General features: G+C 38.7%; 1 protein-coding gene across 5 annotated transcripts in view; it reads right to left on the reverse strand.

Annotated features, from left to right (window-relative positions):
- The window catches only part of ATP2C1 (ATPase secretory pathway Ca2+ transporting 1), a gene marked incomplete at its 5' end in the record, with an annotated part of 103,159 nt that overhangs the window by 22,692 nt on the left and 58,103 nt on the right, over positions 1-22,364 (reverse strand). For all 5 annotated transcript variants that reach the window (XM_080934737.1, XM_080934741.1, XM_080934739.1 and 2 more), the window contains 10 exons: positions 2,833-2,930; positions 3,767-3,937; positions 6,162-6,318; positions 10,304-10,408; positions 11,708-11,797; positions 11,888-11,983; positions 14,179-14,276; positions 15,028-15,152; positions 18,423-18,489; positions 21,579-21,654. In XM_080934737.1, the coding sequence (XP_080790863.1) occupies positions 2,833-2,930; positions 3,767-3,937; positions 6,162-6,318; positions 10,304-10,408; positions 11,708-11,797; positions 11,888-11,983; positions 14,179-14,276; positions 15,028-15,152; positions 18,423-18,489; positions 21,579-21,654 (1,083 nt within the window). The remainder of the gene's footprint in view (positions 1-2,832; positions 2,931-3,766; positions 3,938-6,161; positions 6,319-10,303; positions 10,409-11,707; positions 11,798-11,887; positions 11,984-14,178; positions 14,277-15,027; positions 15,153-18,422; positions 18,490-21,578; positions 21,655-22,364) is intronic.

The following is a 22,364-nucleotide window of genomic DNA, read 5'->3' on the forward strand; positions in this document are numbered from 1 at the left end:
CATAAATGCATATATAAGTGTTTATACATTCATGCACAGTATGAAGCCACACAAAATATGGTATAGTCATTAAAGGCATATAGTCTCTAGTAGTAACTTATAATTTCAGAAATTACACAAAATGACTCATGCTTCTAAATATATAAAGTACAAACTATGTTTCTGTTAAAAACATATTGTAAAATTACTTATCATGCTAATGTGCTAAGTGGGCACATAATTTTTAAGTGTTTGGATTAGATTTCTAATAGTTCAATTTGTAACTTACTGTTCAATTTTCTATAATAAGCACATACTATTATTGAAAAATTATCTAATCAGAAAAATGTTATAAAGCTATATTATATATAATATATATAGAAAGCTGTAAATTAAGATGTGGATATAATTTAAGAAAATTCTGTACTCTAAAAGGCAGCTTTTAAGTATAAACTAAGATAAAAGAAGCAGTACATTTATTATTACTGGCACAGGTAGCTACAGCTAACCAAATAAATGCCAGATAAGTACTTATGGTGAAGGACATAGAAATACACACACACAAATATTAACAACATGGAGGAAATATGCTATCCACCTCCTTTGAGGCCAACTTCATATGTGCCTTGTGTGTATGACAATCAGGTTCTAAAAATCCTCTTGATGCATACTCATATAGTAAAACAATTTCATGGAAGGAAACCTGGCTATAAAGAAGTTACTAAGTGATAGAAAACAAATTTTTTTCTTAAAAATAATTGCTACAAAAGCTTAGAATCAAAGATTAAAAAGAATTTCAATGCCAAATAAGCAGCTGTTTAACAGATGGTACTGGGGAAATAAAATACTATGCAAAACAAAACAAATTCTCACCCCTGCCATGTATATGAGAACTAAAACTCAAAATGATCACTGGCTAAAGTAAAAAGCCCCAAAACTATAAACTTCTAAGAGAAAGTCCTCTGTAATCCTAGTTTATACTGACCCTTAGTTAAAATCACCAGCATGGTCCAGGAAAGTAAACACTGATAAGCCAGACTTTCTCAAATTAAATACCTCTGTAGCCACAATAGGGGGAAAAAAGAAAAGCTGGAAAGAACCACAGACATTTTAAAATCCCAGAATAACAAAATAATTTTAAAAAATACTCATACTAAGTAAATAAAGAGCATCACAAAACAAACAAGTATATAAAAAGGTATTCATAGTCACAAGTTTTTAAGGGGACTGCAAATGAAAAGCACAATAAAGTCTTCCTGTATGTCATGAGGAGGCAGCGAGAGAAATGACCACTCTACAGGTGGTACCACCAAAGAACAACAGGAACATTCCCTGTCATCCAATGTGGAGTTTCTTATGTAGTTAAGAAGTCATCAGATCTAGATATTTTATTTGGGTAATTTTTCTTTAATTTTTTTCAAACCCTATAGTTAATGTTGGTTCTTAAACACTTTAACCTCCCTTCTAACCCACTACCCAACAGAGGTAGTGGAAAAAAGGTTACAGGGGAAGTGGACCTGTGTAGAAATGGGCTCTTGGAACAAATCCTATCTGTGTCGTCTGGAAATCAGTGGTTCAGTTCACAGGTCAGCAGTGGCAGCTCAGGGAAATGAAGATGAGCCAAGACTCGAGACCAAGAAGCTTTTAGCAATGTAAGCAAGCCAAGCTCAGCCTCTGTGTGACAGTCCAGGGGCCTTGTCTCAGCACGTGCGTCCAGTCAGCCCAAGTCTGCAGAAGTGGTAAGAAACTGCAGCACACCACCAGTTTCCTGGTGCGGCTCTCTCCGTGGGGAGCTGACAAATGCACGTCAACTCCACAGAGCAAGGTGGACCACACTTGTGGCATTATGAAAGAACCCTTCATGCACTTTCACATGCTTGCTCTGGCAGACATCTTTTCTCCTGTGTCAGCCTCAGTGAAATGAAGCTTAGTCTTTCACCTGTGCCCATCCAATGGAACACTCCTTCACACATTTGCCTTAGCAAAACACCACCTAACAAAGCGAACTTTCCCAAGAGCCCTTAAGTTTCCACTGCACTCAGGTTATTTACACAGTGAAAACTGACTTTCACAAAGAAACTAATACACAGAAACTCCATTCACGATGAAAGACACGGGGAAGACCCAACTGTCCTTGAACTGAAGAGATCCAGTGCACCCCACAGTCCAGCTCAGCAGTTTAAGGGGTGGGAGAGGAGAGGACTTAGACACAGCAACACAGTGAAGTAGCATCTCCAAAGCACTACGTGTCAAAGAATCAAATTCAAAAGCCACACAGAACTGGATAAAAGATGAAACTATAGAAATAAAAATGAATCACTGCTGCCGAGCTCTAGACTAGGAGAGCAGCTGAATACGAGAGGCCGTGAGAGAACTGAGGGACAAGAAGAAACTAGTCTGTATCCTACTGGTGACAATGTTTGTAAGATAACTTGAATCTGTCCAAACTCAAAGCTGTACTCTAGAATGGTATGTTTTCCTGTCTATAAACACAACCTCAGTTCCTTCAAAGGTATGAACAACTCAAGCAAAAATGAAATAAAAGCAGAGCTAAAGTGTCAGTAGTATCAACTAAGTGTTCTCTCTCCGCCTTTTAACTGACACATACAAGCCCTCAAGCAACACGGTACTTCCCTCAGGAAAGGTTTTTACTAGAGGGAATGGTTTTACCGTATTTTTCTAATGACTGCATCATAAATAACAATATGGTTTATTTCCAAAAAAAATCAGTTCAGAATATGGAGAAGCAAATTTGGTGAGCATGTCTTCTTTGTAAGTAACCAGCTTCTCAGAGACAAGAACAATGCCTGGTACCTAGGATTTGGCTTTCAGTGCTTGCTCATGCAGACTTACCTTTGGCACTATCTGTGAAAGGTGCTGGACCTCCATTGTATCTACTTCTTCTCCAGACACGGACTGTGAAGTTTTAGAATACAATCCCAGACGACTAGCTAAAGTAAAAGGAGACAAAAAATATAATTAGCCAAATTTCTTTGCTTGAAGAATACAGAATTGTCCCTAAGCCAGGAAACCCTAAAAATTAAAACTAGACTAATCCATTTCTGCTCAGCAGCTCAATTCTAATGACAACCTGAATGTATTATAAGCAAAGTAACTGAAGCCAGAAAAGCTGGTGGTGCATTTAGCTACACACAAGCATGTAGTTCCATTTAGATCAAAGCGCATGCTGAAAGTCACCTTCCCAACACCACACCCGAGACCCTTCTTAAGATAACAAAGTGTGAAACCTTCAACCAGACCCATCACAAATTAATAAAACCAGAATTAATGAAGCTTGGCAAATGTGAAGTTTATGCTTCACAGACTACAAGAAGCTGGCACTTCCGCTTCTCCCACCTAATAGTCCTGAAGGTAACTAACCTCCAAGGCACGAGCACATCCCTGATGGGTAACAAGACACACAGAACAAGCTCTCCTCTTATCTTAGTAATGTTCACGGCTGCTTCGAAATATACTTAAACTGAAAAGGAAAGCCTCATCTTTCCTTTCATTCCCTGAGCTCACACTCACGCCTGTCAGCAAGTGGATTATCAAGCTATAAGATTCACTACCCTTCTGTGTATAAATACACAAGTCATTTTGTGGGTTTTCAACATTACCTTTTAACTACAATTTATTTTAACAACAACCTTTTTTAAGCTTGAGCAAAAATAAGTTGTTGTTTTATAATCTCAATTGCATATTAACGTATTTTCTAGCTAATGTTTACAAACTAGGTGGTGTTTTCCAGAAACATATTGAGAGGAAAACGTAACAGCAGTTATACCGATTGCAATTGCGGTCTCCTGAGAATCTCCAGTGATCATCTTGATGGAGACTCCTGAGGCGATGAGTGTCGTGACAGCTTCTTTCACGCCCGTTCTAGGAGGGTCAATGATTCCTACGAGGCCAAGGAAGGTCAGCTGCCCCAGTTCCGGACCAGACGCCAAGGCAAGAACTTGGAAAATAATAAAATTGAAATTGCAAAATGCTGGTTGTGAAAGTGTTAAACTTAGCTGATGATAAATCACATTGTAGTCACACAGCATACTACTTACAATTCAAACTTATCATGTACCAACACATTGTAGTTTAATGGTTCTAGATATAAAGTTGCTTCTAAGATATTAAAAATTAAAAGGAAAAAAAACCAAAGGACTGTTAAGCAGGGAAGACAAATGAGAAAAAATTAAGAACATTTTTTTCATAGCAACCACATACAACTACCATCCAAAGAAACTAAACCACGTTAGAAAATGTAATTCATTATTTAGGGTTTGTCAAACCTTAAGAATCAAATTTAAGCAAACAAGCCCCTTTGAAAACAGAGCAGGCTGTACCAACTGTACACAGCCTACATACACACAATTTCATACATGCTAAACACTAGAAAAAAAAACATTTATCTATAAAATGGTCTTAAGGTCATTAATACCAACAAATCTGTCCTCACTGCCTCCAAACATTAACAAGCATTTCTCACATAACAAAACTATCATTATGTTTGTAGTTTCCTGCCATCAATGGGCAACAAGATTAAACAGAAAAATCATGTACATTTCTCAAATATCACTCAGCTTACCCTCAGAATTCTGTAAGCTCTGGTCACTACCATTATAAACCAAAAGGATATACTTGCAGCAGGGAGATTTTTATGAGACCAAACACTAACAAGCACCTACAAAAGCACACTAAGTTTCAGTGTCTCAAAGGGAGCCTAAAAAGTCCCAAAAGGGACCAAAGTAGTACTTATTCAAGCAGAATTCATATATGGAGGATTGAAAGACCAAAACTGAAGGCAAACCACTACTGTTTTGGATATACCACACAAAGGCACTCACTCTGAAGGAAAAGAGCTACCTGGCAATCGTTTGTGCTAGGGTAGAGGCAGACGGCAATAAAAGGAAATTAAGAGTATCAATTTGCATGCCGGCATATCCTGAGTAAGGGAGATCATTTCTGTATCCTCCAATGGAGGGGTGGTACTAGCCCAGGGATTGTTATTCTGTATTTAGAAACTCTTTAACACTAAAGACCTTTTGAAGATAGTCTTTAGACCAAGAATAGATAACAATGTTTACAAGGACGTCCTCTGATACAATACAGTTACTATGGTTTGAATATGGTATTTTCTATACCCTCACGTATTTGAATACATGGTCCCCAGTTGGTAATGTTTTGAGAGGTTGTAGAACCTTCAGGATATGGGACTTCCTGGAGGAAAGGTCACTTTAGGAGAGAACTTAAGCTTTAGAGCTCACCATCCTAGCCTGTCTACTGCCCTGAGCTATAAGGTAGGAACCTCTCCCCTGTTGCTACTGTAAGTCACTCCTGCCACCATGCCTTCCCCACCATAATGGTTACTACCTTCAGGAAGGTTAGTAAGTACATTCAAGAATGCATCAAAATAAATTCTTCCTCAAGTTCCTTGTGTCAGATAGCTGGTCATAATCACAAAACAAAAAAAAACTTAAACTAAAATGTGTTGTAGTTTCAAATTTTATGACCACAAGCATTCTTAAAAAAACAAACTTTGTAAGATAAAGCATAATCACATATCAATTGATATTTTATTGTATACATATTAATATGTAATTCCCCACTAAGTAATAACAAGGAGGGGGAAGATAAAAAAGACATGAGACAAGGATCACAGTATTTTTCTAAATTCTATGAAACAGTGTTTTCCTCTAATAATTCTAGTCCACTTCACAATGCTACAGCATAACCCACATACAAAAGCCTCAACAGTTCCTCAGCAAAATGGCCCAACACATAAAGGTACTTGATACAGACCCTGACAACAGAAATTTCATTCCTGGAACTCACACAATAGAAGTAGAAAATTGATTTTCATGTTTTATCTACCATGTCCGCCCTCCCCCATACATATACACAAAATATACCTAACAGAAATGTATAGAGATGAAGTTCTTTAAAATCTCAGTCCTACACAGAGAACACTGCACATCTATAGAGACACAAGAGCTCGGACTTTGCCGTTTTCTTGACTTTATATTATTTGAGGACCAGTTCCCCAACTATTATAAAACACACCACCTCAGAAATTGCAATGATTCTGATGTCTGGGGTAGAGTTGGACAAGTCAGAAGTGAGGTAGGATTCAGCTACAATTAAAAGGCTTCCCAGATCAGGAGCTGTGCTGAACCGGCCTTCCTTACCTCTGAGTCCCGCTGAGCCCATCCGTGCCTTCTCCTGTTGGTACAAATCTCTCTGCTGCTGGGTAAGGGGCAAAGTCTGCCCTTTGCTGTTGTACGTAGTACAATACTTAATCACCTGCTCATAAGCACCCTTCATAAAACAAATCTCTGGTCTGTCCTAAAAAGAAAAACATACCAAGCTTACATTCAAATTGTGTGTGTGTGTGTGTGTGTGTGTGTGTGTGTGTGTCCTACATGAATTCAAAAAGAGATATCCAATCTCTCATAATCATTAGCAAAGTTATTCAAGCCCAATGCTTTGAGTGGCACTTAAACTTAGGAGATGGGAGTTTGCAGTATGTTCTACAAAACCCAGCCATCTTACTGAAGCATACACTACAGGCAATACTTTACTAAACCTCAAATCAGGCAGTGTAACTGGAACATGGTTCTTCACCAGGCAGTAGGAAAATGAAGGAGATCAAGTATCATCAGTCCGGGGGTAATAGTGCAGGCTTCTTACTAATGACTGTGGACTTGTATCTGGGCCTACTTACCTCTTTGACTCTCACAAACACCTCGTGATCAATACAAATAGCAGATCTCTTCTGCTTATCCTAGCAGAAGTAATAATATTCAACCTACCACAGACCACATTCTAAACTGACGTCCCAGGATGGAGAAACAAATACAAAACAATCCCTAGTAGCTTCTAATGAAAACCTACAGTCCCTACCCATCCTCATTCTAGGCCCTACCCCTTTGTACTGCTGAGGTTTTGATACATTTATAATGTAACTCGCTCAGTCAGCAATTTGCCCATTTTACACTGTGATGTCAATCTGAGCAGCAGGAGCATCTATGTTCACTCTCCAATCTCTATAACAGTCGGAACTTACACTCTGATGCCTCCCTACCAAGCCAAGCACAGTAGTGAGTACAATGGCTCTCTAACACCCAGGCTCTCACTGCATACACGGATGGATTTCCTTGATGCATCCCTTACGTCCAAAGTCAGGTGTGATTTGTTTCAGTTTGTAACTAAAGCAAGCACTTTTGTCATTTCTAGATGGAAGTCTGGGTGCCACTCCAGTTTACGTCTTCTACCCATCTGTGACAGTGCATGCCCACTCTCAGTACCCCCGAGCCAGCAGGATTATCAGCAACTACAGCAAACAGCTGTCTGGGCACGGGCTTGTGGGAGGTGTGGATGTCCCTACGGCCTCTCCTCACTGACACATCAAGTCTTTCCTTCTCTTTCTATGACGTGTCCTCATCTGTAAAGTTATGTCTTTTTTTTTTTTTTTAATTTTTACTTAGCTCCATTTATAGCTCTCATTCATTCATCCCAAACTCTCCAATGTGAAATGAAAGAATTCTCATGTGGCAATATTCAAAGGAGAAAGAGCAGGCAAGCAGAACTTCTTTCTCTCCTTTTACTGGAAACCTGCTCCCTTCAGTCTTCCTTCTTTCTAAGTTGAGGTGTTGTGGCCTTTTGCACTAATGAATCAGGAACCCCCTTAACTCGCCTACCCCCAAACAACATTTTTCTTGCCTTGTCTTAGCAATGGTATCCACGTCCACACTCCCACACTAAGTTCTCCTGCAGAGGCTTTACTGCCTGTCTCCTAAGTACCCACTGTTGCAGCACAAAGCACGGAAGAGCCACAATTAGCCCTAAGCCTTCTCGCGGACCACCCTCCTGGCCTCACCTCTTTCCATGGTACTGCCCTACTTCAAACATCTCTGGAGGCTTTACAAATGCTCTTCTCCACGCATGGCACTCATGACCGAGTGTTCTTGTCTATCTACCCCTTTACACTGTCCGCCATTTCACATAGTTTCTAGGAGCTGGGGAGGCCATTTCACTGTAAAACCTAAAATCTTCCTGTTCTACACATATTTTTAGCATTATTTAACAAAATTTTATTTCTTTCTTCTTTTTGTTTTGCTGGGATTTTTTTGTTTTGTTTTTGAGACAAGTATCACTTTTTAGTCCTTGGCTGTTCTGGAACTTGATACACACAGACCAAGCTGGGCTCAAACACACAGAGGTCCAAATGCTTCTCTACTTGGGTGTTGATATTAAAGGCGTGAGCAGTATGTTGGCACAGTCGTACTTCCTGTCCTACGATGCTATTCCTACAGTTACGTGTGTCCTCTATCTGGAACCCTTCATGTCTGATCTTGTGTCCTCTATTGGCCATTTCGAGCTTTCTACTCTATTTCTGGCAGTCCTTAGGTATCAAGTAGTGATCTACTTAAGTAAGACTTTTACCGGTACTTCTCATGATCTTCAGGAATCTCCTTAACCATTAGGCACTACCTTTGTTTCTCAGAGCCTATGTCTGCTGGCTCAGTCTGTACCTTATACTGAATACTTCCACCAGTCACCAGTAACTCTGACTATCCATTTAGGCCCACAACTAAAGAACCAGCAGCTCCCTGGGCACTGGTAACAGTGGATAGCTGGTAGATGTGCTGCAAGGAAGCAAGGAAAGTCCAAGAGTAGGAAAGCTTTAGTCCTTGCTATTGAAAAGACCAGGGAGCTGTTCCTCAACTCCCCAATGTCCTGAGGCAGGGCCAGGCACACATTCAGGAGAGCAGTGAGCTTCCAGAGCTGGGTCTGCCAGCACTCCTATGCCATCCTCTGGTCAGACTCCTACACTGCACAGGGATAAGGGAATACTGTGTGTTAACTAAGAGAGGCATTGGGAGGAGGCTCACTGCTAACCGCTCACTTAGACTCTCAACCTTCCCTCCTATGTTTGCCGGTCCTACCACTTGCCTTTAAAAGTACTTATGGGTTTTAACTTTTATTACAGAGATTAAATTAAGTATTTAAACCGGCATGTTCAAAACTCCTCTAAGGAAAAAAAGAGAAAGAAAAAAGCTAATTGAGCCATCCCAGTTGTTTTTAAGTTAGCAAGTCTGCCTCATCTGTCAGGCTGGCCTCCCCTCTATAGCCAGAGTCTCATTTGTGTACGTAAGTTCATCTGTTAATTCCACTGGTTGCTTTCATCTTGCAGGAAGTCTTCAGGTTGGAAAATTCAGAGAAGAATCACACAGTTAATGTGGTCTTCTTTATTTTAAGGATAAGACATTCCTTCAGTGAAGAACAGCTCAAAAACATAAAATCAACAGCAATCTATACAACTCTCAGTGAGAAAAAAATCGTACCAAGAGAACCTAATGTCAAAAGTTCTCCATACCTAAGACCATGCTCTAACCCACTAAAGCTGCCAGGTCACAAGCAAGACTAAATACTTCAGCATACAAATTCAATAAAGAGAGTCATAATAAAGACTTAAGTCACTGTCATCGTCATGATCCAAACCAGCGGTTTTCAATCTTTCTGACGCTGTGTCGCTCATGTTGTAGTGAACCAACCATAAAATAATTTTCATGGATACTTCATAACTGTAATTTTGCTGTTATAAATTATAATGTAAATATCTGCCACACATGATATCTAATATGTGAGCCCCCAAGGGGCCGCAATCCACTGGTTGAGAACCACTAATTTAAGGCAGCAGGTTCTATTATAGTAATTTATTAATCTAATGGTAAGATTGCCATAGGATATTTGATACACTGTAACCCCAAGATTGTGTTATTTACTAGAAAATCCCATGTGGTTTGGCTTAACCCTAGCACACATCTTTCATCCGAGAGATAAATAAAGTCAACCCCAGGTCAAGAGGCAGAACAAGTAACCAGCCACAGGGAGTGAACACAGTATATAAAAGGGGGGGGGGGGGGTCTTTGAGTTGGAGAGTATTTAAGACAGTGTGGCAAAGGAGAAAGAGCTTTTCCTTCTGGGACACCAGTAAAATAAGAAGGTCGGCTGGGTGCTTTCTCTGTCTCTCTGAGCGAGCAGGTTTCACCCCAGCATCTGGCTCCTAAATCTTCACTGGTATGATCAAATGTCTGGGGTTTTGTTTTGTAAAGCAACAGTAGATTAAAAATAAAAATGTCACCTAAACTGACATTAGATATATTGGATGTATTCTTTTATAATTTTGAGGCAGGTGTAAGATACCGCCTCAACCTTATAGCCCAGACTAGCCTGGAATGCACTGTATAACTGACTTCAAATTTGTAGCAACCCTGCTTCAGCCTCCCCAATGCTATAACTATGTATAAGTATTTTTGAAGAGTACCTGCTGTGTTCGATGTACACACTTAACAGCCATCCACTTTTGCTCAGAATTAAAAGGGTATTCAGCTTTTCTAATATAGTCCTGTTGCAATCCATCAAGACCCATCTGTAAGACCAAAACAGAAATAAAATGAATTCTAACCAACATGTGCTTATTTTTCCCCTTAACAAGGAAATCACAACTTAGAACACGCTAAAATAACTGGATCCTTTCCTAGTATTAGTGAAAGAACAACAATGTTCTATCTATAAAGACAGCATTTCCCCCAAAGAGCAGCATTAAATTTGAACATGAAAGCTTGGCTATACCGATAGAACACTAGACTATATATTCAAGCTTTCATACCAGCTATATTAATCTCTCTACCAGTTCAAATCCTGGAAGAGAACAACATACAAATAAATAAAAGTGCCTGACCAATACTGAAGATAAACAACTGGGGTCTTTTTTGTCTACTGCTATCATCTTCATCCTAAGCCTTTAGTCCACTATTATGTAACACTTTGTACCAGACTGAAATATCCTATCCTTCAGGGAAAGTAAACAAATCAAAATAGCAGGTCCCTGAAACTGAGCAGATTCACTAAGCCTCTCCTCTCAGACTAAACAATAAAGACTGCTCAGAGCCACTCTCAGACAAGTCAAGCTACAAAGGCAACTGAGACAAGGCAGTTGCCTAGAAGGAGTGCAAACCAACTGAGCTGCTGAGGAAAGGTTTAGATCAGTCACTTGGAAAAATCACTCTCCAGCCCGCTTAATTCCTCTGAACCTGTAAGCCAGCCCTAATTAAATGTTGTCCTTATTAGGGTTGCCTTGGTCATGGTGTCTGTTCACAGCAGTAAAACCCTAAGACACAGAAGAATCTTGCCTCATTCAGATTTCAGTACTTTATCAAACTATTTTTAAAAGTTGGATAGGTTGTTTCTGTTACATAAATAGCAGGTTTCTCACTGAAATAAATGTAAATGTAGGATGTGGGCTCAATCTCAACAGATTACAGGAAGAGTACTTCCTCTCTCCCAAACAGAGATTTAATAACATTGACTTTGAGAAATGAAAAAAAGGAAGAAATGGATTGGAAGGGGAAAAAAGCTTTTTCCTATAAGTGCATTAAGATTTGTACATGAAGTTACTAGAGAATTTTATCTTTTACTAATGTAAAGATACAGAAGTATTTCAGAATAATATCTTTTACTTATTTACAAGTTTTAACAGCAGCATACCTTAAAGAGTAAATTATACTGAACTGCTCTATTCTGTATATTTAACTGATTCCCAATGCCAGTTAAGAATAATAGGAAAATGAGTCTTACTGAATACCTAACAACACAGTAGTGATGAATGTGAGGCCTTGGATTCCCTGGCAGAATAATATCCCACATGCCACAGACACTAAACACATACCTTCATCGCAAGAGCAATTAAGGCTCCTTCAGTTGGCTTTCCCATCAGTGTGTTGTTCCTAATTACAGCATCATTGCACACACAGCCCGCCTACAAGAAATGCAGATGAACCATAAAAACTCATCACTCTAGCTTAAGTCATTAAGAAACAAGTTCACTTTTTGGACAAAATAAATTTACCTCAACAATTCTGCTAACAGCTGGGTTATAGAATCCATGAACAACATCACCATCAACAATCACTTCACCAAACTGATTATAGCCAACTCCAGTAACCTGAGGAACATGAAGTGGGATCAGTCACAAACAGTACAGTAACGAGACCTGATGGCAGTCAAACAGCACCCTAAGCTATAGCCATGCCCTTTCCAGTCAGGCTGTTGGTAATACAAATGCTTAACAACAAAACACAGCTAACACTGATCATCTTTATTAGAACACCAGAAAGTTTATTTAGGATACTTATTAACCTAAAATGGTACTTTTGTCTGTTCAAAAATACATGATAAAAAGACAAGAAAACCATGAAAAAATCTCTCTACATAAGTGAGCTTAAGTTCATATCACAGTGTACTACAGCTTAAAAAAAAACCTGAAACCCACTCTACCATGTCTAGTCTCTCACGAAAACCCAAGTACATGAAACAGCTAAAACCCGGTTTCCAGGCAAACAGTCTTAAGGTCAATGAAAGGCTCACCCAGGAACTGACAGAGTGCTTTAACAGCACAGTACATGCCCATCCTTAAAAAAAAAAAAAAACATAAATGAAACAAGCCAAAACTCCCGAGTGGCTAGAATGTAGCTAAACAACCACAATTAAAATAATAAAGTTTAGAAGAAAAAAAAAAAAAACCTGAGAAGTCATTAATGTTTAACATAAAATGAAAGGACTCTAAAGGGAAACTTATGTCCTGTCCACCATACATACAAGCATATGTAACTCCAACGACCCTTCTGAAATCAGATCACATAGTAGCATTAGGTATCTTTGATCAAACCTAATAACCTAGATTCAATAATCTCATTTTAAGGACTTTGTAAAACTGACATAAACAAACCCTAATATAAACTGTCAGTTTCTTTAATGTTTATTTTCTTTGCTGAATTAGCTACAAATTCTTAAATTCAGTGCTCTTCATAACAAATATTCTAATCAGAGCATCTGCAAATATTCTAATCAGAGAGTCTGCAAAGATTGAGAGGACCTAGAACTAGCCTTCCTTCCCCTTCTGAAAAGAGTACAACACAGAGAGACTGACAATAGTCACTTCGCAGGTGTTTATATGACATAGCCCTGGGACAGTCAACACAGCTCCTGCTCTTAACAACTCATCATCTAATATATAAGAGGGAAGACTTGTTTAGCTGGGAAAAGACTGAAAGAGAAAACAAACAAAAAACAACATGCATCATAGGGACAGTTCTCAGTAAGGCTTTCCTGAAGAGGTAGGGAGGCATTCAGCTATTTTTACACAGTAGGCCAGCAACACAGGTCACAGGGAAAATTCAGTCACAGAGAGAGCTATGTTTCATGGACCATAAATGGGGGGGCCCGCAGGGGTAGCTAAGGCAGGAAAAGGAGGTAAGAGACTGCACAAAGCCGTAAGAGCCACAGTTCAGAGTCTCAGTATAACAGACAACCACTGAATTAACTTCCAGGTGACTGCTCGTCCATTTCTATAAAAGGTTCTCAAAGTACAGAGTGTGTGGGGGCCTGTGGGGTGTGGAGACAGACCTGGTGGAGGAAGAAAGGGGACAGAGAGGGAGGTACTACAGGCACCTGCGACTCCTTGAAGAGTCCTGATCTGCTGCACACAGCGGATCTGAAGTGGCTCCCAGCATACCACTGAGACAGCACAAAAAACCCAAGGCCAGGGTTGTGGCTGCATCCCCTTATCTTCACAGAAATCTCCCTCTCTACAGGCTCCTGGACAGATAAGTCAGATTCTGCTCAACAACACTTGTTGCACTCCAATTTGCCCTTAAAAACATACCCTGAATGAATAAAAAGCTAAATATAAGCTTGCACAATAAACAATAGTCAGTTCTGCACTCTGATGCTGGTCTCTGGAGTCTGAATCCCAGGTATCTTTGTGGGCTCCATCTCCACTTTCCTCCCACTTCCCTGTCCATGTTCCCACAGGAAACAAAATAAACACAGAAAGACTAGTCAAAAAAAGGACAGATCAGCAGACCAGGTGACACGGAGTAGAGACCTGGCTATAAAGACATCCGAGCAGGTAATTTAGTAGGTCAAAACCTGCAGGACTTGGCAATGAGCAGATGAAGGGCTGGTTTAAAGAGCTACCAAGGGATCTAAGCTTCTTCTAAATTATACATACAATGTGAAATCAGTACTAAAATCCCATGGAAGGAAGAGATTTGGAAGGTGGAACAATGGACTTGTTAGCATTAAACACTCAGTTTCTCAATGAGGGAGGACAATCTTAGAAGGGTGAAAGTTCCACACCTCAGCATGCAGGCCATCTGAAGTGATGATGTGAGTGACAGTCATCTCATTCTTCGTCAGGGTTCCAGTTTTATCTGAACAAATCACGTTACAGCAGCCTAAAAATAAATCCCTGGATGTCACCACAAGACTCAGAGGAAAACAGGTTAACTTAAATAATAAACACCTGGAAACAGTGTTCCAGCTCTCTGAACTTTAAAATCATTGCAATTATTCTTACATTATGTTTGCTTCTTCATAAAGTAAAGCAACATGAAGTCAGAAACAAAATGTAGGTGTTTACTTTTGCTTAGTTCTACAAAGCTACTTCACCTTGGATATGGCCAGTAACTTTCAGAATACATTTTCTAGGAAGTTTGGAAGATCCTGACATGTAAACTCACAAAATTTCTTCAGTCAGAGTTTTTCAAGGTATTACAAACAAGAAATTGAATTTAAAGCATTTCTGAGTAGCTAAATTGCTTTTAAAAGAAGTTTTATGATATTTTAATAAAATTGTTCTATCAATACTACTATGACATACTATTGTTCTTAATATAAACAAAGTCAACCTACGCAAGACATTTTGAGCTCCATAATTAACAACTGTCAAAATTTGTTAATAATTTTGCTACAAGACTTCATTCATAGTATGCAAACTAAAACATGATCTAAGTATTAACATACTCCATTGATGTATAAAGATTCCTCCTGAGAAATGAATGTTTAATTGCCTATTTTGATTGCTTGGGCCCAACATCACTATGTCAGTAACAGAGAAACAGTAAATGGCTCTCTGCCTCTGTGTCTCTGTCTCAGTGGATGGCTCTGTCTCTGTGGCTCTCTGCCTCTAGGCTTCACAAAACTTACCCAGTGTTTCAACAATAGGCAGTTTTTTTACAATAGCCCTTTTCTTCACCATTCTCATAACACCAAGGGCTAGTGTCACTGTGACCACAATAGGTAGACCTTCAGGAATTGCAGCTACAGCCAAACTGTAAGCAATAAATACACAGTATTAAAATGCAAGTTTACTAACAATAATTCTGATCCCTACTTTCTAAGATTAATATTCTGCTCTACTTCTGGAACCATAATTTGCTTTTTTTATTCTTTGTTTAGAGACAGATTATAAAGGCTGAAAACAAGCAACATGTAAAATTATGTGGCAGACTGAGCATCCTGAAGGGCTAAACACATGCACTACCTTCTGTCTCATCTGAGCAATGTGAACGAAATCCTTTGCTCTCATACTGCCACTAGCCCTTAATGTACAAGAAAAAATGTACATTGTGACTTATAATCCACATCTAACAAGCCTTTACCATCGCCCAGTCTCAGTCATTTGACAAATAACATACAGAAGAATAGACTATGAACAACTTTATGAGAATTTTTTAATGTACTCAAAACTATTCTGTATGAGTCTATATCCCTGCGGTGGGTAACATGCTCTGGCACAGCAGAGCTGCAATTAATGAAACATAAAAAGATTTCAAAAACATCCCTAACAGAGTCTTACAGTCCCGGTTCTTCTTTGATAGTCTTAGGGTTTTGTTTGTTTGCTTGGGGTTTAGGGTTGATTTTTACTCTGTGTGTTAGAATCTCATTACCTAAGGCTAGTTACAATTCGATCCTCCTGCCTCAGCTGGGTAGCAGGCATAAGACACCCATACCCAAGCAACTACTTCTGCAGTTGTTTTGTCAGCAAGCAAGACTTCAGAGAACTTAGTGGAAAGGGACAGTCATATTTTACATTATTGTAAAATATTTCTATTCTTAGAATTTTGAAACATCAACTAAGTGGTAATTTTCCCAGCTCTGCATAACATTTGTGTCACCTTTATACTCAGACATTTCTCCACTTACATATAAACAGTTTAAGTGAAGGAAAATGAACATCACTGAAAACGAAAGAGCACCATCGGACACTGTTTCAGTAAAAAGGAGCAGTGGCACTCATACTGGAGACATGATGTGATAAAGCCCTTGCTGCAAAGATGTCTGGACAAAGGGCCTTTCTCCTTCTGTCCTTAGAAGCACACCGCTCACTCGTCAACACAGTTTATAGCCCTGATGCTTCAATTACATGGCTAACTTCACCCATGTGAAACCCAAAGAATGTCTATCTAGTTCTCTGTGTTCTCTTTTGTCTGGTAATTGTTTTTAGTCATCTGTCAAATTTCCTCTTTGCCATTACAGTGCAAAACTCAAGAATTCTCACCTTTGCTCAATGAATGACTCAAAAATTAAGTGTAAAAACAAAACATCGTACAAAGATCGCCTCTAAGATTTCTTTTATACTTTCTCATATGGTAATGGGATATTTGGGTCAAACCCAACAGTAAGATACAGATGGTTTGTTACTCCATTAACTGCCACTTCCAGGCAGTTCAACCATTCTCATCAGTAATTTTTAGTACATACAGAAATAATTGTTAAATTAATTCTTAAAATAGTAAAAAAAAATTCAAAATGAGAAAAATTAGATCACTAGAGATTCCTTCATGAATCAATAATAACAAATGAATTCATAAATCAATATACCATCATATATTTTTATTCTATTAATTTTTTTGAATGTTGACATATTCTAGAGAAAATAATAAAATACTGTGAATGCTTATAAAACAGAATGAGCTTTGAAAAGGAGTGGGGATAGTGGAGAACTGGAGTTGGCCTTATCATATGCCAACAGTACCTCAAACACATTCCCCATTTTTATTTCACAGGTCACATTTAGTGCTCGGCTCATACTCTAGCTCCTTTACTATGTCTCCTAGTCTTACTAGGCAAGAAAAGGCGCCTCTTTTCTTCTTATAAATTTCTTACAATCTACTCAATTTGTCCTTTAGTAATAAACACTGATGTTTGGTTTTGTCTTAATATCTACTCAATTTCCTTTGCTTGAGTTGCCGAGGTGAGTTCTATCCTTCCTCACATACCCACACATCGTTCCCCTCTTCTTCCCTTCACAAATATCCTGAGCATCTGCTATTTTTAACTGACTGAAATCTATATAATCATTTTCCTCTGTTGTTGATAAACAATGTTCCACCATCTTACAATGTGACCTAACATTGTTAGAGATGAAAAGTGAATAAAATGTCCCCTTTTCCTCACCTGACTAATTCTGTTTCCCTAGTAACCTAAGACAAAGTACTGTCCAATTTGTTGCTTGTTCACTCCATTTATAATAAGGGGATCTGCTAATAATCTTTCTCTGAACTAGGAAAACTGCAATTCTCTTACAAGACGCCATATTTACGTATCACCTGAGAACAGACTCTTGAACACACCTGCATCTTATAAGCACTCAGTGGTAAGTGAGGCTAACTGGAACCCAGGGAGATCCCCAACCTTGGAACTTTCCCGTCTATGTGGCTCTGCTGCAGGAACACAGTCAACTGGCCCTGCTGTCTTCAGGGCATAGACATCAGATGTGGTCTGTCAGGTGCTGACTAACAGCATTACAACTTGCAGTGGGAACTAACAGATAACGAGAAGTCTAAAAACAACCTAACGGCACTTCTGTGTAGGTGGCTTATGATCCTTGGCCTCACAATGATATGGGAGGCTGTGCTCTGCAGATTTCCCCATCTGGCTTGGAGGAGGATGGGTTTACTCAGTCTCCACAGACCTTCACACTGTTTCCTCCATGGTTTTCTTTTATTTCTATTTTGGAAATGATGTTTCCTAAAATTATTCTTGTTACTTTTACTTCATTGTCTCTCTGAGGTTTTTTTTCTTTTGGTTTTTTTGTTTTCTCAAACTTCATATTCAATTTTTAATTTCAGAAATCAGGATCATTTCTTTCTAGAAATTCTTTGTTCTCTGATGCTTTTCTACAACAACCTCTCCCTCTTTCATGGATGATAAAAAAAAATGTTGATATTCAGCGATTTTCTTCTTCTTTGGTGACTGATTATTAAATTAATACAGTGTGGTTTTCTATTTCATACTACAAAATTTTGAACATACAAAGCTTGCCCTCTTACATATGAGTTGCAACAGTGAGTTAACAGTCCAGTCATCTAGTCCGCTTTTTCTCTAAGGACAAATAATTGTTTCCATTGTCCCATGATGTTACGTCAATATATGTCTTTTGTGAGGCAAATATTATAACTATATGCACACTCCGTGTATACACAGAAACAGGATATGGCTTTTGAACTATTTAAGTAGAAACAGTATACTCTTATGAGCTCCATATAAAACCAATCTCTATAATGAAATGAGCGTGAATCTACAATATTAGCACTTACCTTACACTAATAGTGAACATTTCCAGAATGTCTTTTCCTAGTAACCAGCCAACCAACATGATGATGCCTAGAACAAATTCAAATACTCATTTTTCCCTTTTCCATATAATCACATATAAAAGTCAGATTAACAAGCTCAGAGGTACATAAAGTCTCTTGACATAGAAGGAAGTGTGCCAGGTCACAATGAAGGCTTTACAGAAATCAGTAAGAGAGAGACGTGAAGTCACTACAAGCTGTCCTGAATGGTTCTGCTGCTCCATTCATCTCTCCAAACAGAATGAATAGCTCACAGCACCGACAGCATCTTCCTAGGATGAAACTGGAGGCAGAGCTATAGAACATATGTCTTATATTTATTATCAACTTTGTAAACTTAAACTGCAACTAAGCGTTATATAAACCAACATGCAGATATCACACATAAACTGTGTGCTTCATATCAAAGTATATTTAAGGCTACTTCAAAGAGACAGATACTACGAAAATCCTCTTCAACTTGTCAGATTCACTAAAAACCACCTATAAATAGCAACAACCAAATGAGAATAAACTGAATAAAAGCACATCAGCTAAAAGCAAAAGCATTCATTATCTCCCCACCTCCCAAGGTGACAAGTGATTACCAAGAAAACAGGTATTTTAGGGATTGTTTCACTGAAACCACGCAAGGGAGTGACTGCTATAAAAATGCATTACTGACTTGAGAACACTAAGAACAATAATAGAAACAGTGGGAGAACTAGGAAAAACTCTACATAAAAATTATAATGTGCACACACACACACACACACACACACACACACTTTATGTATGATAAAGATGTCATTTCACAACATTAAACAATGGATTATAAAATTAATAGTACTGGGATAGTTAACTTTGTGGAAAAAAATTATAACTCTTAAGCTATGTAATTTTAAAAATATTTTGTTTCAATTTAAAGGTGCTTTTAAATAGTTCCAAGGAATTTTTGACACTATCATATACTACACAATGTTTAAAGCATATAACATTTTCCTTAAACAATTACCATTTCATTCTGTTACTTTTCTTTTGTTTTTAGATTTTCACACATACATACAATGGAGACATTTTGTATCACACATTTCCCCCTCAATTCAAGTCGTCATTTCTCTTATAACCCACTGAGCCCAGTTATTGTTGTTCCTATGCACGTGGGTGTAGGGCCACCTACTAGAGCATGGACAACCTACACGGGGCCACAGCCTTGATGAAAACTGACTCTACCCAGCAATCATCAAGACTGCCAATAGCTCTTCAGGTAGGGGTGAAGCTTTGTGAGCTCCTTGCCCTATCCATACCAGAATGATAATTGGCTGAATCTTGTACAGGTCTCATTCAAGCAACTACTGCTGCTCTGAATTAATGACTACAAGGACCCTGCCACCTTCTGAAGATGCTATTTCAGACTCTCACAAACTTTCTGCCCTCCCTTCTACAACAGTACCTAAACCTTAGTGGCAGTATACCATAAATGTCTCATTTAGGGCTAAGCAGTCCAATCACTGACTGAGTCTCTCTATTAAACACTTTCTACTACCAAAAAACCAAAAACAGCTTCTCTTTGAAGTGAGAGCTGAACTCACCTACATGCATTAAGTATTCAGAAGGGAGCTTCATATATGCCCATTTAGCAAAATAATAGTAGGTTCTCCTCTAAGCCTATGACCTCCTTAGCCTCGGGTTCTTAGCTAGACTTATAGTTCCAGACATAAGTATCTTGCTTTGAAACAAATAATCTATAAGGAGTTACAGTAAGCGAGGCATAGTGCCATGGTCCTCCAATCCTAATCTTTGGGAAGTAACCTAGAGTTCTTTGGCTACAAAGTAAGTTTGAAGCCACCACAGTCTACATGTCACAGTAGTTTAAAAAAGAAAAGAAAGGAAGAAAGGAAGGAAGGAAGGAAGGAAGGAAGGAAGGAAGGAAGGAAGGAAGGAAGGAAGGAACTGAACATTAAATGGAAGTGTATTCTACAGTAAGCATTTTAGTAGCAGGTATAAGACCCTGGATTCAATCACCAATGCTAAAACAAAAGCAAAGCAAAATTTTAAACAAGAAATTAACCTATAGGGTATTCTTAAAGTAAACATCTTTATAAATGTGAAGACAGGACATTCCTAGGATGATCCAAACTTAAAATTACTGAGACATGTTACCTCAATAATTTTACTTTTAAAAATAAGTCTGAATGAAATGAACAATGGTTACAATATGCTATTAATGATCTGCACTGGAAGAATATGTCTATGAAAATCTTAAGTAAAAAACCGATTAAAAAACAGAATACTACACTGTCTTTAAATCTGCTTTAGGTCACTGTTGACTTAGCAACAAGATGTTTATGATAGAGTATCTGAAACAGTAATAAAGAAGGCAGAAGGAAGAAAGGAAGAAAGGAAGGAAGGAAGGAAAGAAGGAAGGGAGAGAGGGAGAGAGGGAGGGAGGAAAGGATAGAAGGAGGGCTGGAAGGAGGGATGGAAGGAGGGAGAGAAGGAGAAAGGGAAGGAGGAAGGAAGGAAGGAGGGAAGGAAGGAAGGAAGGAAGGAGGGAAGGAAGTAAGGAAGGAAGGAAGGAGGGGAGGAAGGAAAGAAAGAAGGCAGATGGAAGAAGCAAGAAAGGAGAGGAATAAGAAAGGAAAGGAAGAGGGGAGAAGAGGAAGAGAAATAAAACAAGAGCCACTGACCCTAGCATAATTAGAAAGACAAATACTAAATGTTTAGAGAAATGCTCACTGACTATACATAGAATTATACAATTCTGGCTTTATCTGTTTTCAGAGTCAGTTTTATATTTTTAAAAAATACTAAGCAAAAAGGAAACATGGGAACAAAATCATTCTACCCTCCACATTCAAAACAGAAAGCCCAAAAAGTTAATGAGATGGCTCAGTGGGTAAGGGAGCTTGTCATCATGTCAAACAACTGAGTTCAATCCCTCAAGCCACATGTGGGTGGAGAGCTGACCTCCACAAGTTGTCCTCTGGATTCTGAACATGTACACATACATGTGAAAGAAAAATAAATATAAACACACGCACTCACGAGCACGCGCGCGCGCGCACACACACACACACACACACACACACATGAAAGCCCAAGTAAAAAGTGTACACATACTCACTCTTCTCTTACCTATTATACCAAAAGAGTAAAAGGACAGCTGCTTGCCCAAGAGGTCCATGCTCTTCTGCAGAGGGGTTTTCGGTGCCTTGACAAATTGGAGAAGATTGCCCAATAAGTTCAACTGAATGCATCTTCTAAGTGCTAGGAATTCTGGGAAGTACTTGAAGTGCACACTCCTGAGTTAAGCACACAACTCTCCTAGAGGTTAACACTCGCATCTTCACTGAAGAAACTGAGGCCTGTGCTCACAGTGCAGGCCATGCATCCCACTGAGTTAAAAATGTCTCCTGCACTTTTCCATTTCAATACAATCAGCTGTTCCTGCCATTTCCCAGGGTTTCCTTATGTACCCACAACCATGTTGGTAAAACAGGTTTCTGTTTTATTCTGTGTGTCTCCCTGATCTGCCCTTCTCGGTGAACTTTCATGATAAGTTTCTTGTTCCATGTTACATCATAAACTGGAGTCTTAGGAAGTTAGCTAAGAAATCCAGATGATTTTGGAAGAACATAGCACACAGTTGTGTTAAAAACTTGGGGAGCAGTGATCTGAGGTAAACGCACAACAGCAGCAATCCTAGGATATAAGGGTGCAGTGACAGAACATGTGCTCAGTACACACTACACCTCATTAAATACCTACCCAAATAAATAACAGAACCACTTTCCATAAAGAAGAATACCTATCTAAAAGCTGGCTATAAATCTTTTTAACATAAACAATGAATAAAAATAAACAACTTTTAGAATAATCACAATGTAAACTCAGACCCTTTCAATTATAGGATTCAGTCTT

Source organism: Micromys minutus (assembly GCF_963924665.1).
Source record: "Micromys minutus genome assembly, chromosome: 21".
NCBI lineage: Eukaryota > Metazoa > Chordata > Mammalia > Rodentia > Muridae > Micromys > Micromys minutus.